Genomic DNA, 14,961 nt, shown 5'->3' on the forward strand with positions numbered 1-14,961 from the left:
AAAAAAAAAAAAAAAAGATTAAAGGCTACAGTCTACAGTATGGATTACACCTCAACATAAAGAAAACAAAATTCCTCACAACTAGACCAGTAAGAAGCATCACAATATATGGAGAAAAGACTCAAGTTGTCAAAGATCTCATTTTACCTAGATCCACAATTAACACCCATAGAAGCAGCAGTTAAGAAATCAAAAGATGCTCTGCACTGGGCAAATCTGCTGCAAAAGACCCCTTTTAAGTGCTGAAGAGCAAAGGTGTCTCCTTGAAGACTGAGGTGCACCTAACCCAAGCCATTGTATTTTCAATCACCTCATATGCCTGTGAAAGCTGGACAATGAATACAGAAGACCAAAGAAATGCTGATGCTTTTGAGTTGTGGTGCTGGTGAAGCAGACTGAAAGTACCATGGACTGCCAGAAAAATGAACAAGTCTGCTTGTAATGCTCCTTGGTGGAAGTGGGAATGGCCAGACTTCCTCACCTAATTTGGTCATGTTGTCAGAAGGAACCATTCCCTGGTGAACTGCTTGGTAAAGTGGACGGTCAACAAAAAATGGGAAGGCCCTCAGTGAGACAGACTGAGACAGTGGCTGCAATGATGGGCTCAGGTATAGCAAGGATTGTGAGGCTGGCACATGACCAGGCAGTGTTTTGTTGTGTTGTACATAGGGTCACTATGAGTTGGAGCCGACTCAATGGCACCTAACAATAACAGCAGCAGCACCTGGCATAGTGACTGCTACATAAGAGCTACTCTCAATAAATGTAAAATGACTGAATGTGTCATAGGGAAGTTCTATAGAAATCTACTTCCGTTTCCAAGTTTTGCTTATTCTACACTGTTAGAAAGTGATCCTTCATCACTGGGGTCATATATTTCCCTAACTCCCTCTCTGCAAATATGCAAATAAATTTGGTATATAATTTCAAGAAGGTTTATGGAACCTGTGGAACCAATATGATGAACACTTGATTAAAAAGCCTTGCTACAGAGACACAGTAACTCCATCCTACTTTGCAAGTTTTGAAACAGCCCAATCTTGAAGCTAAATCTGTACCTGAATTTCATCACACTTGATTAGCTTTTCCACCTCTCCTTGACTGAGAAGAATGAATTCTTCATGCTGTACCACTTCAGGGAAATGCTTCTGGCTAAAGACTTCAGCTGCTTGCATGAGATCAACACAATTGTGAGTTTCAGCAAAATCCCGGATACCCAGGCAATTAGAAGGGTCCAACTGACTTTCTAAGAACTCACAGCAGGCTTGCTTCACACCTAGGACAAACAGACAGTGAACACGTCAGGACATTTGCCAGGTGGTCTCTATTCTCAGATCTCAACATTTTCTCCACACAGGTATCAGAGGAAGCCTGGCTTAACATTTAAGAAACAGGTAAGAAAATTTATGCTTAAGGAGTTCAAGTTCGATTTCTGTTTTATATGCTGTGTGATCTTCAGCAAGGCCCTTTATATCTCTCTGTTTCATCTTCAAAATGAGTATAGCAAAACCACTTGCTTTCAGGGATACTGACACAATTAAAGGAAGAGCCCTGGTGGTGCAGTGGTATAGCTTGGTTAGCTTAATCTTGGCTACCAACCAAAGAGTTGGTGGTTTGAATTCACCAGCTGCTCCATAAGATGTCGTAGTCTGCTTCAGTAAAGATTACAGCCTTGGAAATTCTATGGGCCAGTTCTATTCTGTCCTATAGGGTCATTATGAGTCAAATTACTTGATGCCAATGGGTTCCGTTAGTTTTGGGCACAATTACACAAAAATGTCTATAAAATCAAGCTTAAAAATCAATTATTAATTCAGCATAATATATCTAATTCCTACTCTTATGTGAAAACTTACCAAAAGACTCCAGTAAAGGAAAACAATAGGTATTAATAACATCTCATGTTTCTTTAATTGAAAAGTTCAAAGTATAAACAATTTCACAACTGCACTAATGCAAAGGCTTTATACTATTTCAATCATATATTAATATTAAAAACTAAACATGCTCTAATCATGCCTATACAAAAACTGAAATTAACAAAAACTAGTTTTAAGAAAGACAGGATCGGGAACTAGAAGGTGGTGACCATCTTTAACACTGTGAAAACTTTATATTCTCATTTTTGTGTGCCAATTTATTATTATTTTTAATTGTGCTTAGGTGCAAATTTAGTTTGTTTTACATTCAACATTTTAAGTACATTTGGTTTCACTCCCCAATTACCATCTCCAACCCTAACACACTCTCCTCCCCTCCCTTCTCAGTAACCAGCCCCCCTCGATCCCCCTCATAGTTATGCACTCCTGTGTATCCAGCATTTCCTCTGTGCAAATGTTGCCCCTCTGGTGCCCTGTGGTCGATTGCTCCAAGGGATGCATCTCCATAGAGTATGTGGGGGCGGCACCCTGGGTTGAGTGGTCTGTACGTACATCTTATTTACTATTGGACAGAGAGCCAGCCCCTGGGAGTGAGATTTATTCCAGGCCCGAAGTGTATCCCAGGCCCACAGTATTGAAGGTCCCACCAGACTCCATCTGACCAGTAATTCTGGTCATTATTGTGTTTTTTTTTTTTTTTTTAAGGAGCTCTGGTAGCATAATGCCTAAGACACTTGACTGCTAAGAAGGCTGACGGTTCAAAACCACCAGCTACTCCTCGGAAGGAAGGCTGGGCAATCTACTTTCGTAGTGACACTGCCTTGGAAACCTGAGGGGTCGCTATGAGTTGCATCCAATTCAAAGGCACATAACAACAACATTGTGTTTTTGGATTTTGTTCCATGTTTTTCCTCCCACTCTATCCAAGATCTTGTTTTGATCCTTTCCTGAGTGGCTGGCATTGGTAGCTGGGCACCATCTAGTTCTTCTGGTCTCAAGGTCCATGATGGCATGTCCTAGAGCTGATTGCTTCCAAATGTCCTTGGTTTTTTGTACTCTTCTTTGCTTCTGATGATAGCAGACCATTAACTGCATCTTAGATGGCCACTTAAAATCTTTTAAGACCCCAGTTGCTACTCACCAATGAAGGTTGTGGAACAAGATTATTATGTATTTTGTTGTGCCAATTGAATCTGGTGTCCCCCAGTACTATGGTCCTGAGTCGGTGGATCTCTCACCCACAGTGTCTGGGTATCTGTGAGGGAATGCTCTACATCTGTCTTCTGTTTCTATAAGGATCGTGGATATTTCCTATCACTGGTATCTGTGCAAGATTAGCCTCACCTGAACCTATCCTTGATCTAGAGTATAATCCTATTCACTGACCCCCATCTGATCGTCTCTGATGTTTACGTATTTATCTGTAGCCTGGTGTTTGTTGTTAATGGTAATGCAATATTGTGGATATACTGGTATTAGTCTCTATCATCTGTATCTTATGTGCATAATTCGGTATCTTCCTTTTCCCCAATGTTATCATGGTCATCACAAACTCTTTCCATTTTATTATTATTTATTATTATTATTTTGAAGAAATTATTGCATGGTTCAAAATTTAAAAGATACAAAAGGGTTTATCATGAAAAGTTTCCCTAGCAGCCCCTATCCCCTCAGCCTCCTTGTTCCCTTCCATGTAGGTAACGAATAGGATCAATGTCTTTGGTTTTGTTCCAAGACTACTGTATACACATACATAAGAAAACGCATTTATTACCCTCTCCTCTATTTTTTAAATAACACAAAAGGTACAAAAGTTTCCTTCTAAAGAGCCACTTGGAGAGGTTTCCTTATAGTGCTATGGACATCCAATCTTCTACTGCTGAAAGAGATAAAAGCCAGGGGAAACATGAATGCCTATCATCTGTCTCCGTAATTTTAATGATTAAGTTTACATTATTAATTTTAAAGATTTCCAGGGCTATTTTGGTAGGCACAACAGCAACTTTTAATGTTGGTACCTTTCAGCTGAAGAAGACAGGCTGCAGGAAGCAGTTCTTGTACATTCTCCACTGTCACATGAACTGTTTCTGTATACACAAAATCCAGTAAGATTTCCATGGTAGAAGCAGTTAAACCTTGGATATCAACATAAGGTTTCCCCTTCTCAGAAAGCTGAAAATTCAAAGGATATAAAATAATGGTGGTTAGAATCTCAAAAGAAAAATGTAAGGTCTCACATCGAAGAGCTTAAAAAAAATGTTAATATTAATTGAATATGTTTAAAAAACTATTGTCTATTTTATTTACATAAAGTAAACATGGTATACATTTGCATTATTTTTATGTATATATATCTTTTCAAATGATGATGAGGTGGTCCCAAAACATGGGGGGGGTGGGCATTCTAAGGAGCCTTTTGTTGTATGACTATCTGAACACGTTGAACTGTCTGATACTTTTTCAAAACATTGGGTTAACTCTATATATCGATTGTAAAACTGTTGGTGGTGTATGTAGTCTAGAATACATTCTTATAGTTTTAAGCACTAATGAGGTCAGATGATAATTATTTAGCTCAGAGTGGAAATCTTGAATTCTACAGGATAGTAAACTATTTGAAAACTGATCACCTTATGAAAATTTTACTAGATTCTAACCTTAGATTAGAACTCACAAAACTCTACTGTACCTCCATTATAAAATAAAGGCTTTATCACTTTTTACTCTTTCATTACCATACCCACTGCCTTCGAGTCAACTCCAACTCATAGCGAAATCCATTGGGTTTCCAAGGTAGTAAATCTTTATGGAAGTAGATTGTCCTATTTTCTTTCTGTACAGCAGCTGGTGGGTTTGAACCACCAACTTTCTGGTTAGCAGTCAAATGCCTTAGGAACCGTGCCACCAGTGCACAGTACTAATCCAAAAGCATTCTCTACACAAGCCAAGAATAAAATCAAGCCCTAATACTAAAAAAATCACTAGTACACTAATTTGGGAAAAAATAATATTATATTTTTAAAATAATTACTGTCCACACACGTGAAATATATTCATTACTAATGATCCTGGAATATATATATGAGTACATTTATACTAGAAGTTTCTCATTCAATAAATTGTATTTTCCATCAGCCAAATAGTTTAAATACAGAAATGAGTTCACTATGTAATAACTTAGAACAATTACAACATCATTTCACATTTATGCTTTACAATTTTTCAGAGTGTTTCTCATTTACTATTATTTCATTTGATTCTCACAGCGACATGGCAAGAAATAAAGGATTCAAAGAAGTTTGTGACTTGACCAAGGTCACTTAACTAGTAAGAGACTACAGATGAAACGGTGGTCCTTTTGCTTCAGTCCTGTGATCTTTCAACTAGACCACATGTGAGGAACATTTCAGAGCTGGAACAGAACTCTGAAACCTTCTAGTTCAGCCACTTTATTCTGTAAGTCAACCCAATGAAGCCAGATGGTTGCCAGGGTTCGTACAGAATCGTTAAGATTTTGAGCTTACAATCCAGGTCTCTGGATCCACTCCTTTAAATAAAAACAAAATTCTTTGGCACATATAATTTATAAAATAATCACTGATGAAAAAAAGGAATTCTCTTACATAATACCATACTAATTTTTAAATGTGTAGAAAAAAAGTGAAAATAGACTAATTTTCTTCAAGCTGACAAAGAACAGGATGCTTAATATATAATTAGCAGTTAGTAGTCCTAGTCCATTAGTACTTCATGCTCAGCAGCTGCTGAGTGACACTCTCCTACCCAGTTAAATGCCAACTACCTCTGAGGCTCTTGAGCAGATATTGTGGAGAATGGTATAAGGTAGGGATCTGTAATGTTACACTGCACAAGACCATTTTAAAATTAGCCTGGATTAGGTAGAATGACCTGTCAGGTTTCTATGTTTTTCCTAATAACCATGTGTCAGAACATGTGGTCACAGTATCATAAACCATTTTGGTTTTGGAATCAGACTGTAGAATACAAAAATCCGTATTTTAAAGGCTAAGGAGGCAAAATAGCTAAAAGCTATTTGGGCTCTGGCATCAAAAAATTTTGGATTAAATCCCACTCCTACCACTTAACAAACCATGTGACTCTGGGTAAGTCATATACTGAAACTTTATTCCTTTATCTGTAAAATATGATTGTTAATACCTACCACTAGGGTAAGGGAGATATGTATAACAATTATCTACCACAGTATGTGACCCATAATAGGTAGTTATTATCATTATTGTAGTATCACCTTTCCTATTCAGATCCAGTAGGAGCATTTTCATTAAGGTAATGGGATTAGCTAAATACTTATTAACTGATCAACTTATTAACTGATGTTTAATAAGATTTCTTAAAGTGTTATTATGATGAAATATTTCAGACATCCATAAATGATATAAAAATAATGGTGTACCAAGCATACAGCTTAAGAAATCAAGAATATTTAAATCTATTTTCCTTTTTAAATTTTTATTGTGATTTGGGTGAATTAAATCTATTTTCCAAATCAAAAGTGAATTTGCTCTGCAAATTTTCATCCAAATCACAATTAAAAAAAAAATCTATTTTCCAAATCAGACTTGGGATCTTGAAAAACAAAAAAGTTGCAGCCTTCACCTCTGTTCAACTTTCTGAGAGTACCTCAAAATATATTCAACAGTCTTATTCTACAGTTCAAGTGTTTGCCAGCCAATTACTAAATACTCTTTAATACTTAGTGAGCACTACCATTTTTTTCTTGTCAAACCAACCTTTTCCTTTCGTGAACTGCTTATACTCCAGAGTCAGCATATTTTTCCAAGTTATACTTCATATACTTGCATATAGTTGTTCATTAATCTTCTTTTTCCCTTCGTTTGAAAAAAATCACTTTAAATCTGTATTGGTAGAATACATACTGATTTTCTTCACAAATAGTTAGGAGGAATGGAATGAGAACTGAATCTCACTCCTCCTTTCTCCTTACTCCTCTGATAGTTAAATTTAGTTTATAAGAAGAAAATCAGGAAAACAACTTTACTAAAAAGGCAAGGGGGCTGCATGTTCTGACCTCCTCTAAGAGGAGGACAGAATTACCATCAGTAGCCCAAGGCCTATTCCTACTAGGCCAGACATACTGCCTCCCTCCAGCCCTTTCACCAACCCTAACACCAACTGTTCGTCCCGCAGCACTCACCACCTTTCTGCTGGGTTCAATAATTCACTGCAGTGGCCACACAGAACTCACAGATTATGGGGTTTATTAGGGAAACGCTAGGCTACAATTCAATTCAGGAAAAACGCTCAGTCTCTCTCAGCCCACCATCTCTCAGCCAACAGTCTCTCACAGTCTCTCTCCCAGCAGTGCGTGTCCCTCGGTGTCTCACTCAGCAATGCATGTCTGTTGTGTCTCTTTCCCAGCAGCACGTTTCTCTCAGGAGCACATCCTTCTCAGCCAGCAGTCAGAGAGAGACTTCTGCCTCTAGGAGGCCTCCTTTTGAGCCTGGCAGAGTGGCCAAACTAACCAATCATAACATCAGAATTCTAAGCACCTGAGAGTGAACTTCTCAGAACATTGCTTTGTGCCACTCCCAACAGAAATACCCCAGGTGGATAACTTTTACAATCAGGAGCTCCTCAGTTGCTCACAGCAAATTCCACCATGGAGTTTACAAAGACTTATGGCTAGAAAAGCCATATCAGGTAATTCACTACACCACAAACTTTAAAAGAAAAGTAAAGTTAAATTCAATAGCTGGCATCTGAGCTTTTTCCTATGTGCTAAACATTGTTCTGATCATTTTACGTACAATTCCTCAAATAATCTTCACAATAACCATGTTATTGTGTATTACTATTATCCTTAATTTAGAGATAAGGAGAACTAAAGCACAGTTAGGTTAAGTGGCAGATCTTTTCTAAAACCTGTTTATTAACCATCACACTATAGAAATTCACTATCATACCAAACTTCTATTTTATTCAGCAAAAAGAGCCAATTGTAAGATTACATAAGGAGCTCTGGTGGCCTATTGAGTAAAGCATTTGGCTACTAACCAGAAAGTCAGTGGAACCCATCAGCTGCTCTGTGCGAGAAAGATGGGGCAATTTACTTCCATAAAGATTTACTGCCTTGGAAATACAATTGGGGTCATTATGAGTTGGAATTGACTAGATGTCAGTGTGTTAGGGTTTTCTTTTGTGTGTGTAAGATTACGTATGTGAGTCTCATTTGTGAGGAGGTAACTTATCACTTACCTCACTAGTGAACATGGCACAAAAGTAATCACTACAGGCAGCCAGCACAATCCGATGGGCAGGAAAGTCTTTTTGCTCTACTCTCAATGTCACATCACAGAGGGTATTGCTCTTCCTGAGGGAGTTCATTGAATTGAGGATGGATTTAGCATGAGTATTTGTCATTATGTCTTTGGGGGCCATAATGCCTCCCATTAAGCAATACGGAAAAAGAACAAAAGGGGTCCTTACGTCCTGCAACTAAAAAAAAAAAAAAAGGGAAAAAGAACATATTTGAAGGACTAGAGGAAACTGAACATAGTACTCAATTAACTTTAAAAATTAAGAAACTAAGAGGAGGTTTCCCCAGAACCCAAGCTTCCACAAGTAGCACTCCACCTCCTGGCATAACTGCCACAACACAATTTACCTATTAACTCTTCCAAGTAAGTTATCTCATCTTTTCTGAATTCCACTATCATAGAGTGCCCCCACCACTTGACATTTATTATAATCAATACTTAACTGTACTGTACATAGAAAGAAATTATACATGTCCTGCAGGTTTTCACAAGACTGTTGTATTAAATGTTAAAATTATGAAATTCCTTAAAGGTGCAATAACCCTAGTATATAATATCCATAGGTAGATAAGTATTTAGAGGGTAGGCAACCTGTTTTATATTTCCTTCTATCCTAGAAGCTGCACAATAAATGGTATTTGAGTATAAGAAAAATATATGTTCAATTTAGAGCAAGAAAGGCCAAAGACAGTGAAAATGAACTTTTTGCTAAAGAGTATGCAAAAAATTATTTATGATGACCAACAAAACTATCTGGATTTCTTCTTATAATGAAACTTCAAACAAGAATCCACCATCTGCATAGAATAATGGAAACCATGCAAGCTACCTATGGATTTTCACTTGATTAAGCAATTGAAGCTCTTCAACAGAAGGGCATTCCTACTTTATATTACTAGTAAATGTCCATCGAGAGTAAAAAAAAAAACAAAATCAGTATTTGTAGTTATTCTTCTATACTCAAAGAGCTTCAGAATTATGAACCAACCTATCATACTCCACTAACTTTACTGTCATAGCTTGTTACTTGAATGTTCACTTGTATACATCAGTAAAATGAACTAATACATTACACATCAATAAATCAATTTAAGGCAGACTTTCTTGATTGTTGACAGGTTTTAGTCACACTTTTTTTTCCTTCTAGGGCAATTTCTAGGGAATGAAGCAGAGTGAAACAAGAGAGTTTATCTTATTCGGAATCCAAAACTTTCTGAATTAATCCAACAACAACAACAACAAAAATCAAACTGTTGTCTTCTAGAGTCCAGTGCTCACAACCATAAAATTAGCAAAAATGAGCTCCTCGCTACTTTTCTAAATTCTCATTTTCTGTTTACAGTTAGCATATTATTCTATAAGCACGCTAGAAAATCCAACAGCTCTGCAAGATCCATTTTACAGAAATAGGTGATTCATCCAAGCATATGTTTTTTGAAAAGGATTTTCTTTAAGTCAACTTAGTTTCAACTCTAAGGATATTCTTAAGGTCTCAACAAATGCCCATTTACTGTAAAGATTTTAGGTGTGTGTGTGTTAGCCTATGACTGGGCTTTTAGTTTTAGTGTCAAAATGACAGTAATCTTAACGTAATGTGGCCTTCTCTCTTTGGGATTTCTGTACTTCAAGCTATCACCAGGCGAAGTCTCAGCCACATTCCTCAGTCTCACTTTTCTGAAGTGACCTATTCTAGAACTCCCGTTAACATCTGAGGGTTCCATCATGCGACACTCAAGACCGGGGGCAGCTTCTGGAAATTAGAGGTAGGGAAAAAGACAAAGGAGGTCTCTTTCCCTGACAGCTTCGGAAATAAGGACGGCACCGTGAGGTGAAGGTACCGAAAGGGACGAAGTTCAACGCGGAGTTGAGAGGCGGGCACTCACTGCTAGAAGCCCCTTAGTCTTCCTACTCTCCAGACCATTCTGCCTCGGAAGGAGACTGGAGCGGGGAAGGGCCATAACCGGGAGCTGAGGGGTAGGAAGAAAAGGGCTCACTACCGCCCCCTCCGCGCTACTCACCTCCGCTCCCAAGCCCACCCAGTAGTATCAGGCCCGTCCCACGCCCGTGGGAGTGGGGTGGGGCGCGGGGCTAGCAGGCGGCTCAAGTGGAGCCGAACCGCCGCCGCCCCGACCCGGAGGCTCTGGAACGGTCACTGCATTCGTCGACGTTTTCGTCACCTCGACCGCGCGACGTGATGACGTATGCAGCAAAAGGCTAGCCCTCTTCGCTACCTGCGTCACGTGAGGAGGTGTTATAGTTATCACGTGACTCGAGTCAACCCAGGTACCTCGTTTCAGTGCATTTAATGAAGGGGGGAAGGAAAAAGGTGGGACTAGGTGGCGTGGAGCAGGGAGTGAGGGAGGTATATATAGCTGTCCAGCTTGGTGATTAGCTGAGGCTGAGCCCCTTTTTCTGAAAGGATTTCTAAAGTAGGGATTTGATTTCTAGGAACCTGTTTTACCTGCCAGGTATTCTGGAACCCTCTCATATTGAGAAAACTCAGGGAGTCTTCACATTTCTTCAAGTCCATTGTCCACAATGGCCTTTTTTGGCAGACCACTACTGTGGTGATACTCCTCTGAACTCTACGATTCTCAGTCCTCAACGTTCTTTGCATCATAATGGGGTCTGTCATCACCCTAGGGGTAATTCTTTTGCTTCCTCCACGCCAAGACCATTAAGTGGAAGGAATTTATGGCCACTTGAAATTGGACACTACCAACTTCCCACTGCACTTAAATACTAGATACAATGAGGGAAATTGAAAAGTAACTTATTTTAGAGAGGTCTCAGTAGTACTTATTGCCACTATTTTTCTGGGTTTTCACCAGCTCACGAGAACTGAGGCTTCAGTTTAAAATTTTTGCTTTCAATTGATTTTGGAGCAGTTATTTTAGTGGCTGAGGAGGGAATGAGGATCTTTGGGTAAACTTATGTCAGTGTCCAAACTAATTGTGTTCTATTACTGTTTTCCTCTGTAGGGTCTTTGATTCTTTAAGGAGAATGAGACCATAACCAAATGGGCAGCATTCTTATTTTACATAGCATTTCCATCTTCTATATCATATCTCCTTTATCTACATGGTGCGTGTGGATGGGAACAGGATTAGTACAAGTTCTGTGGGGGGGTATTGTGGCAATATTTGTAAAAATGATGAATACATACTTACATCCATTAGCTGAACAATTTCAGTTTTATAAATTTATTCTTCATATATACTTTGTTGTTGTTGTTATTTGCCGTCGAGTCGGCCCGACTCATAGCGACCCCTCCTTGGGTTTCCGAGGCAGTATCACTACGGAAGTAGGATTGCCCAACCTTCCTTCCGAGGAGTGGCTGGTGGGTTCGAACCGCCAGCCTTCTGGTTAGCAGTCAAGTGCCTTAGCCACTATGCTACCAGAGCTCCCTCATATATACTTAGTGCTTGAATAATTTCTTTTAGGAAGATCAGCACAAGGCTGGTCCTTATGAGGCAGAGGTTAACTTTCCCAAACTGCTGTATCACATCATAATCTCTGACATCAACTCTTTCTTCTCCTCTCAGTACTCTCCTTCCTTCCTTCTTCTTGTGGTGGGCCGTTGAGTTGGACCCAACTCATAGCGACCCCTCCTTGGGTTTCCCAGGCAGTATCACTATGGAAGTAGATTGCTCACCTTCCTTCCAAGGAGTGGCTGGTGGGTTTGAACTGCTAGGCTTCTGGTTAGCAAGTCAAGTGCCTTAGGCATTACGCCACCTGAGCTCCCCTTTCCTTCTTTCTTTTTTTTTTTTTTAAATTTTATTTTGATTTGGGTGAAAATTTACAGAGTAAATTCACTTTTCATACAGCAGTTCACATATACTTTGTCTCATGTCATTGACCAAAATTTACAATACAGCAGCTCCCCTCCCACTTCCTCCCCATAGTTACCTCTTCCCAGTGTCCATCCCTCCATACTCTTCTGCGCCCTGAGCTGTCTCCCTGTGCATAAGCAGCCCTTCCTTCTCCCATGATTGTTCTCTCCAGGGTGTGTGTCTACTTGAGGTAAATGTTTAACTCACTTGCCTGTACTTTGTTTGGCTGGAAACCACAGTTGTGGGTTCAATTCCAGACCTGAAGGGCAGCTAGGGGCCATAGTCTCAGTGGTTCCACCAGGCTCTATTGGACCAGCAAACCTGGTCCCCACCTTCTTTTATTTTTTTTTTGCCTCCAAATGATTTTGAGTTTTGTACCACATTGTTCTCCCTCTCTATGCAGGATCTCATACATCCCTTCCAAGTGGATGACAGTGGTAGCCGGGCACCATCTAGTTCTTCTGGTCTCATAGTTGTATAGGTTGCAGATCAGATGGTGTACCAGTCGCTAGGACTGATTGTTTCCATTCATTTAGTTTTCTTCTTTCTTCTTGACGAGGAGACCCCCATTGTTGCATCTAGATGGCAGCTTGCTAGCTTTTAAGATCCTAGTTGCTACTCGCCAAAGTAGGAGGCGGAACAATGTTTTGTATAGTATGTTATGCCAATTGAGCTTGATGTCCCCTGCGACTATGGCCTTTCCTTTTTTCTTGTTGTTATGTGCCATCGAGTTTGACCCGACTCACAGGGACCCCTCCTTGGGTTTCTGAGGCAGTATCACTACGGAAGTAGATTGCCCAACCTTCCTTCCAAGGAGTGGCTGGTGGGTTTGAGTGAACCAACAGCCTTCTGGTTAGCAGTCAAATGCCTTAGGCACTATGCTACCAGAGCTCCTTTTTCCTTCTTAGGGTTCCATATTTTGCTGTAACGTCTCACAAAACTCACACACTCCCAAGGAAACAGCTCTCATGGTGGTGATAGTGGTGGTGGAGGAGGCTGGCAGGCTGGCAAGTCCCAAGTCTATGTACCCATAATCTGGAAGACTTTCCCCACTCACATGGTTGCACGGGCGGTGAACCCAAATCACTGTGGGTCAGATGAAGGCTGCTGTTTCTGAGGGGTGAGATGTTGACCAACCAAATGTATCCTTTAGCTGAAGGACCTGAGTTACACCCTTCAGCAAGGTGGGATTCAAGATACCTCCTACCCTAAACAGGCATGTTGTTGTTGTTGTTATGTGCCATCCAGTCGGCCCTGCCCCAACTCATAGCAACCCCTCCTTGAGTTTCCGAGGCAGTATCACTACAGAAGTAGATTGCCCAACCTTCCTTCCGAGGAGCGGCTGGTGGGTTTGAACCACCAGCCTTCTGGTTAGCGGTCAAGTGCCTAGGCACTATGCTACCAGAACTCCTAAACAGGAATAGAGACTAGGATTTACAATACATCACAAAATGGAGAACAATGGCTAGAAGGGCCAAACCAAGCAATTCAATGCACTGCACTTGTATGCTTGTAAAATGTATATACATCATGTGTATGTTGTACCATTGTTGGTAGATTAGATTGGAAACAACCTTAAATGTCCACTAGTATGGGACTGGTTCAATAAAGTATGGCATATCCACATAATCCCATATCATGTAGTTGTGAATAGTGTGTCTAGTCTGCTATTATTTGTGTAAAAAGGTGAGAAAATACAAATATTCATATTTGCTCCTTGTTGCTGTTAGCGGCCATCAAGTTGATTCTAACTCATGGCAACCCCATGTGTACAGAGTAGAACTATGCTTCATAAAATTTTGTTGCTGAGAATATACACAACAAAACATGCATCAATTCAGTAGTTTCTCCATGTACAATTCAGTGACATTGATTACATTCTTAGAGTTGTGCAACCACTCTCACTCTCTTTTTCTGAGTTGTTCATTATTAACATAAACATAAACCATTAACATAAACTCACTGCCCCCTAAGGTTTATCTAATCTTAGAGTGGCTATTGTCACTTTGATCCCATACAGATAATTGTTAAAAGTGTACTGCTCAAGGCAGACCTTTTTTAGTAGTTAAACTATTGTTCAATTTTAAGAAGACTTCAGGGGTATTTTTGGTTTAAAGATTTTCCGTGCCCCATAAAGTATCCCAGGCTAGCAACAGTTAGCAGCTGAGTTCTTAACCATTTGCAATACCCAGGGACTTCATATTTGCTTGTGTAGGTTTAAAATGTATTTGGAAAGATACAAAGGAAAACAATAACATTGTTTTCTTTGCAGAGAGGAACCTGGTGGTTGGGAAACAGAGTGGGGAATTTTCCCTCCCTATCTTGTGAGCCTCTTGAAATTTGAATCATGAATTACAAGTAAGTACAATTTAAATAAAAAGTGAAAACTGTCCCTTGTTTTTTGAATACAAAAAAGCGCTTTGCTGATAATTAAAAGCCTAATTCCTGGCTGCTAAATCAATAAAGATGGACAGATTGCTAGAAAGAGAGTCAAATACTGAGGGAATAACTTCTGGGTTCTCTTATTCTCTGTGAAATTTACAGTCCTAACATACCGAGAGGGACTGGGTCTCCGGGAGCAAGGTAAGCAGGGGCGGGCTGGTGCTTATTCACTGATCTGCACTGAACACTTTCCCTTGTTACCCTCCCGAGAGGGACCGGGTCTCCGGGAGCAAGGGAAGCACAGGCGTAGCACAGAGTAGCAGGCCGGAAGAGCAGGAGAAAGGGGTAAAACCCAGTCACTAGTGCTCAGACGGCTCCCTTGTTACCCTCCCGAGAGGGACCGGGTCCCCGGGAGTAAGGTAAGCACGGGCGGGCTGGTGCTTACTCACTGATCTGCACTGAACACTTTCCTTGTTACCCTCCCGAGAGGGACCGGGTCTCCGGGAGCAAGGTAAGCACGGGCTTAGCACAGAGTAGCAGGCCGGA

General features: G+C 40.2%; 1 protein-coding gene across 1 annotated transcript in view; it reads right to left on the reverse strand.

The window, feature by feature from the left end:
- Positions 1–10,730, reverse strand: part of KLHL12 (kelch like family member 12) — a 51,318-nt gene extending 40,588 nt beyond the window's left edge. The window contains exons 1-4 of the mRNA XM_007941145.2: positions 10,662–10,730; positions 8,139–8,378; positions 3,899–4,052; positions 1,059–1,276 (exon numbers count right to left, since the gene is read on the reverse strand). Coding sequence (XP_007939336.1) covers positions 1,059–1,276; positions 3,899–4,052; positions 8,139–8,378; positions 10,662–10,730 — 681 coding nt within the window. The remainder of the gene's footprint in view (positions 1–1,058; positions 1,277–3,898; positions 4,053–8,138; positions 8,379–10,661) is intronic.
- Between the last annotated feature and the right edge of the window lie 4,231 nt (positions 10,731–14,961).

The sequence above is a fragment of the Orycteropus afer genome, unplaced genomic scaffold (assembly GCF_000298275.1).
Source record: "Orycteropus afer afer isolate SDZICR_OR568_19922 unplaced genomic scaffold, OryAfe1.0 scaffold00075, whole genome shotgun sequence".
Taxonomy (NCBI): Eukaryota; Metazoa; Chordata; class Mammalia; order Tubulidentata; family Orycteropodidae; genus Orycteropus; species Orycteropus afer.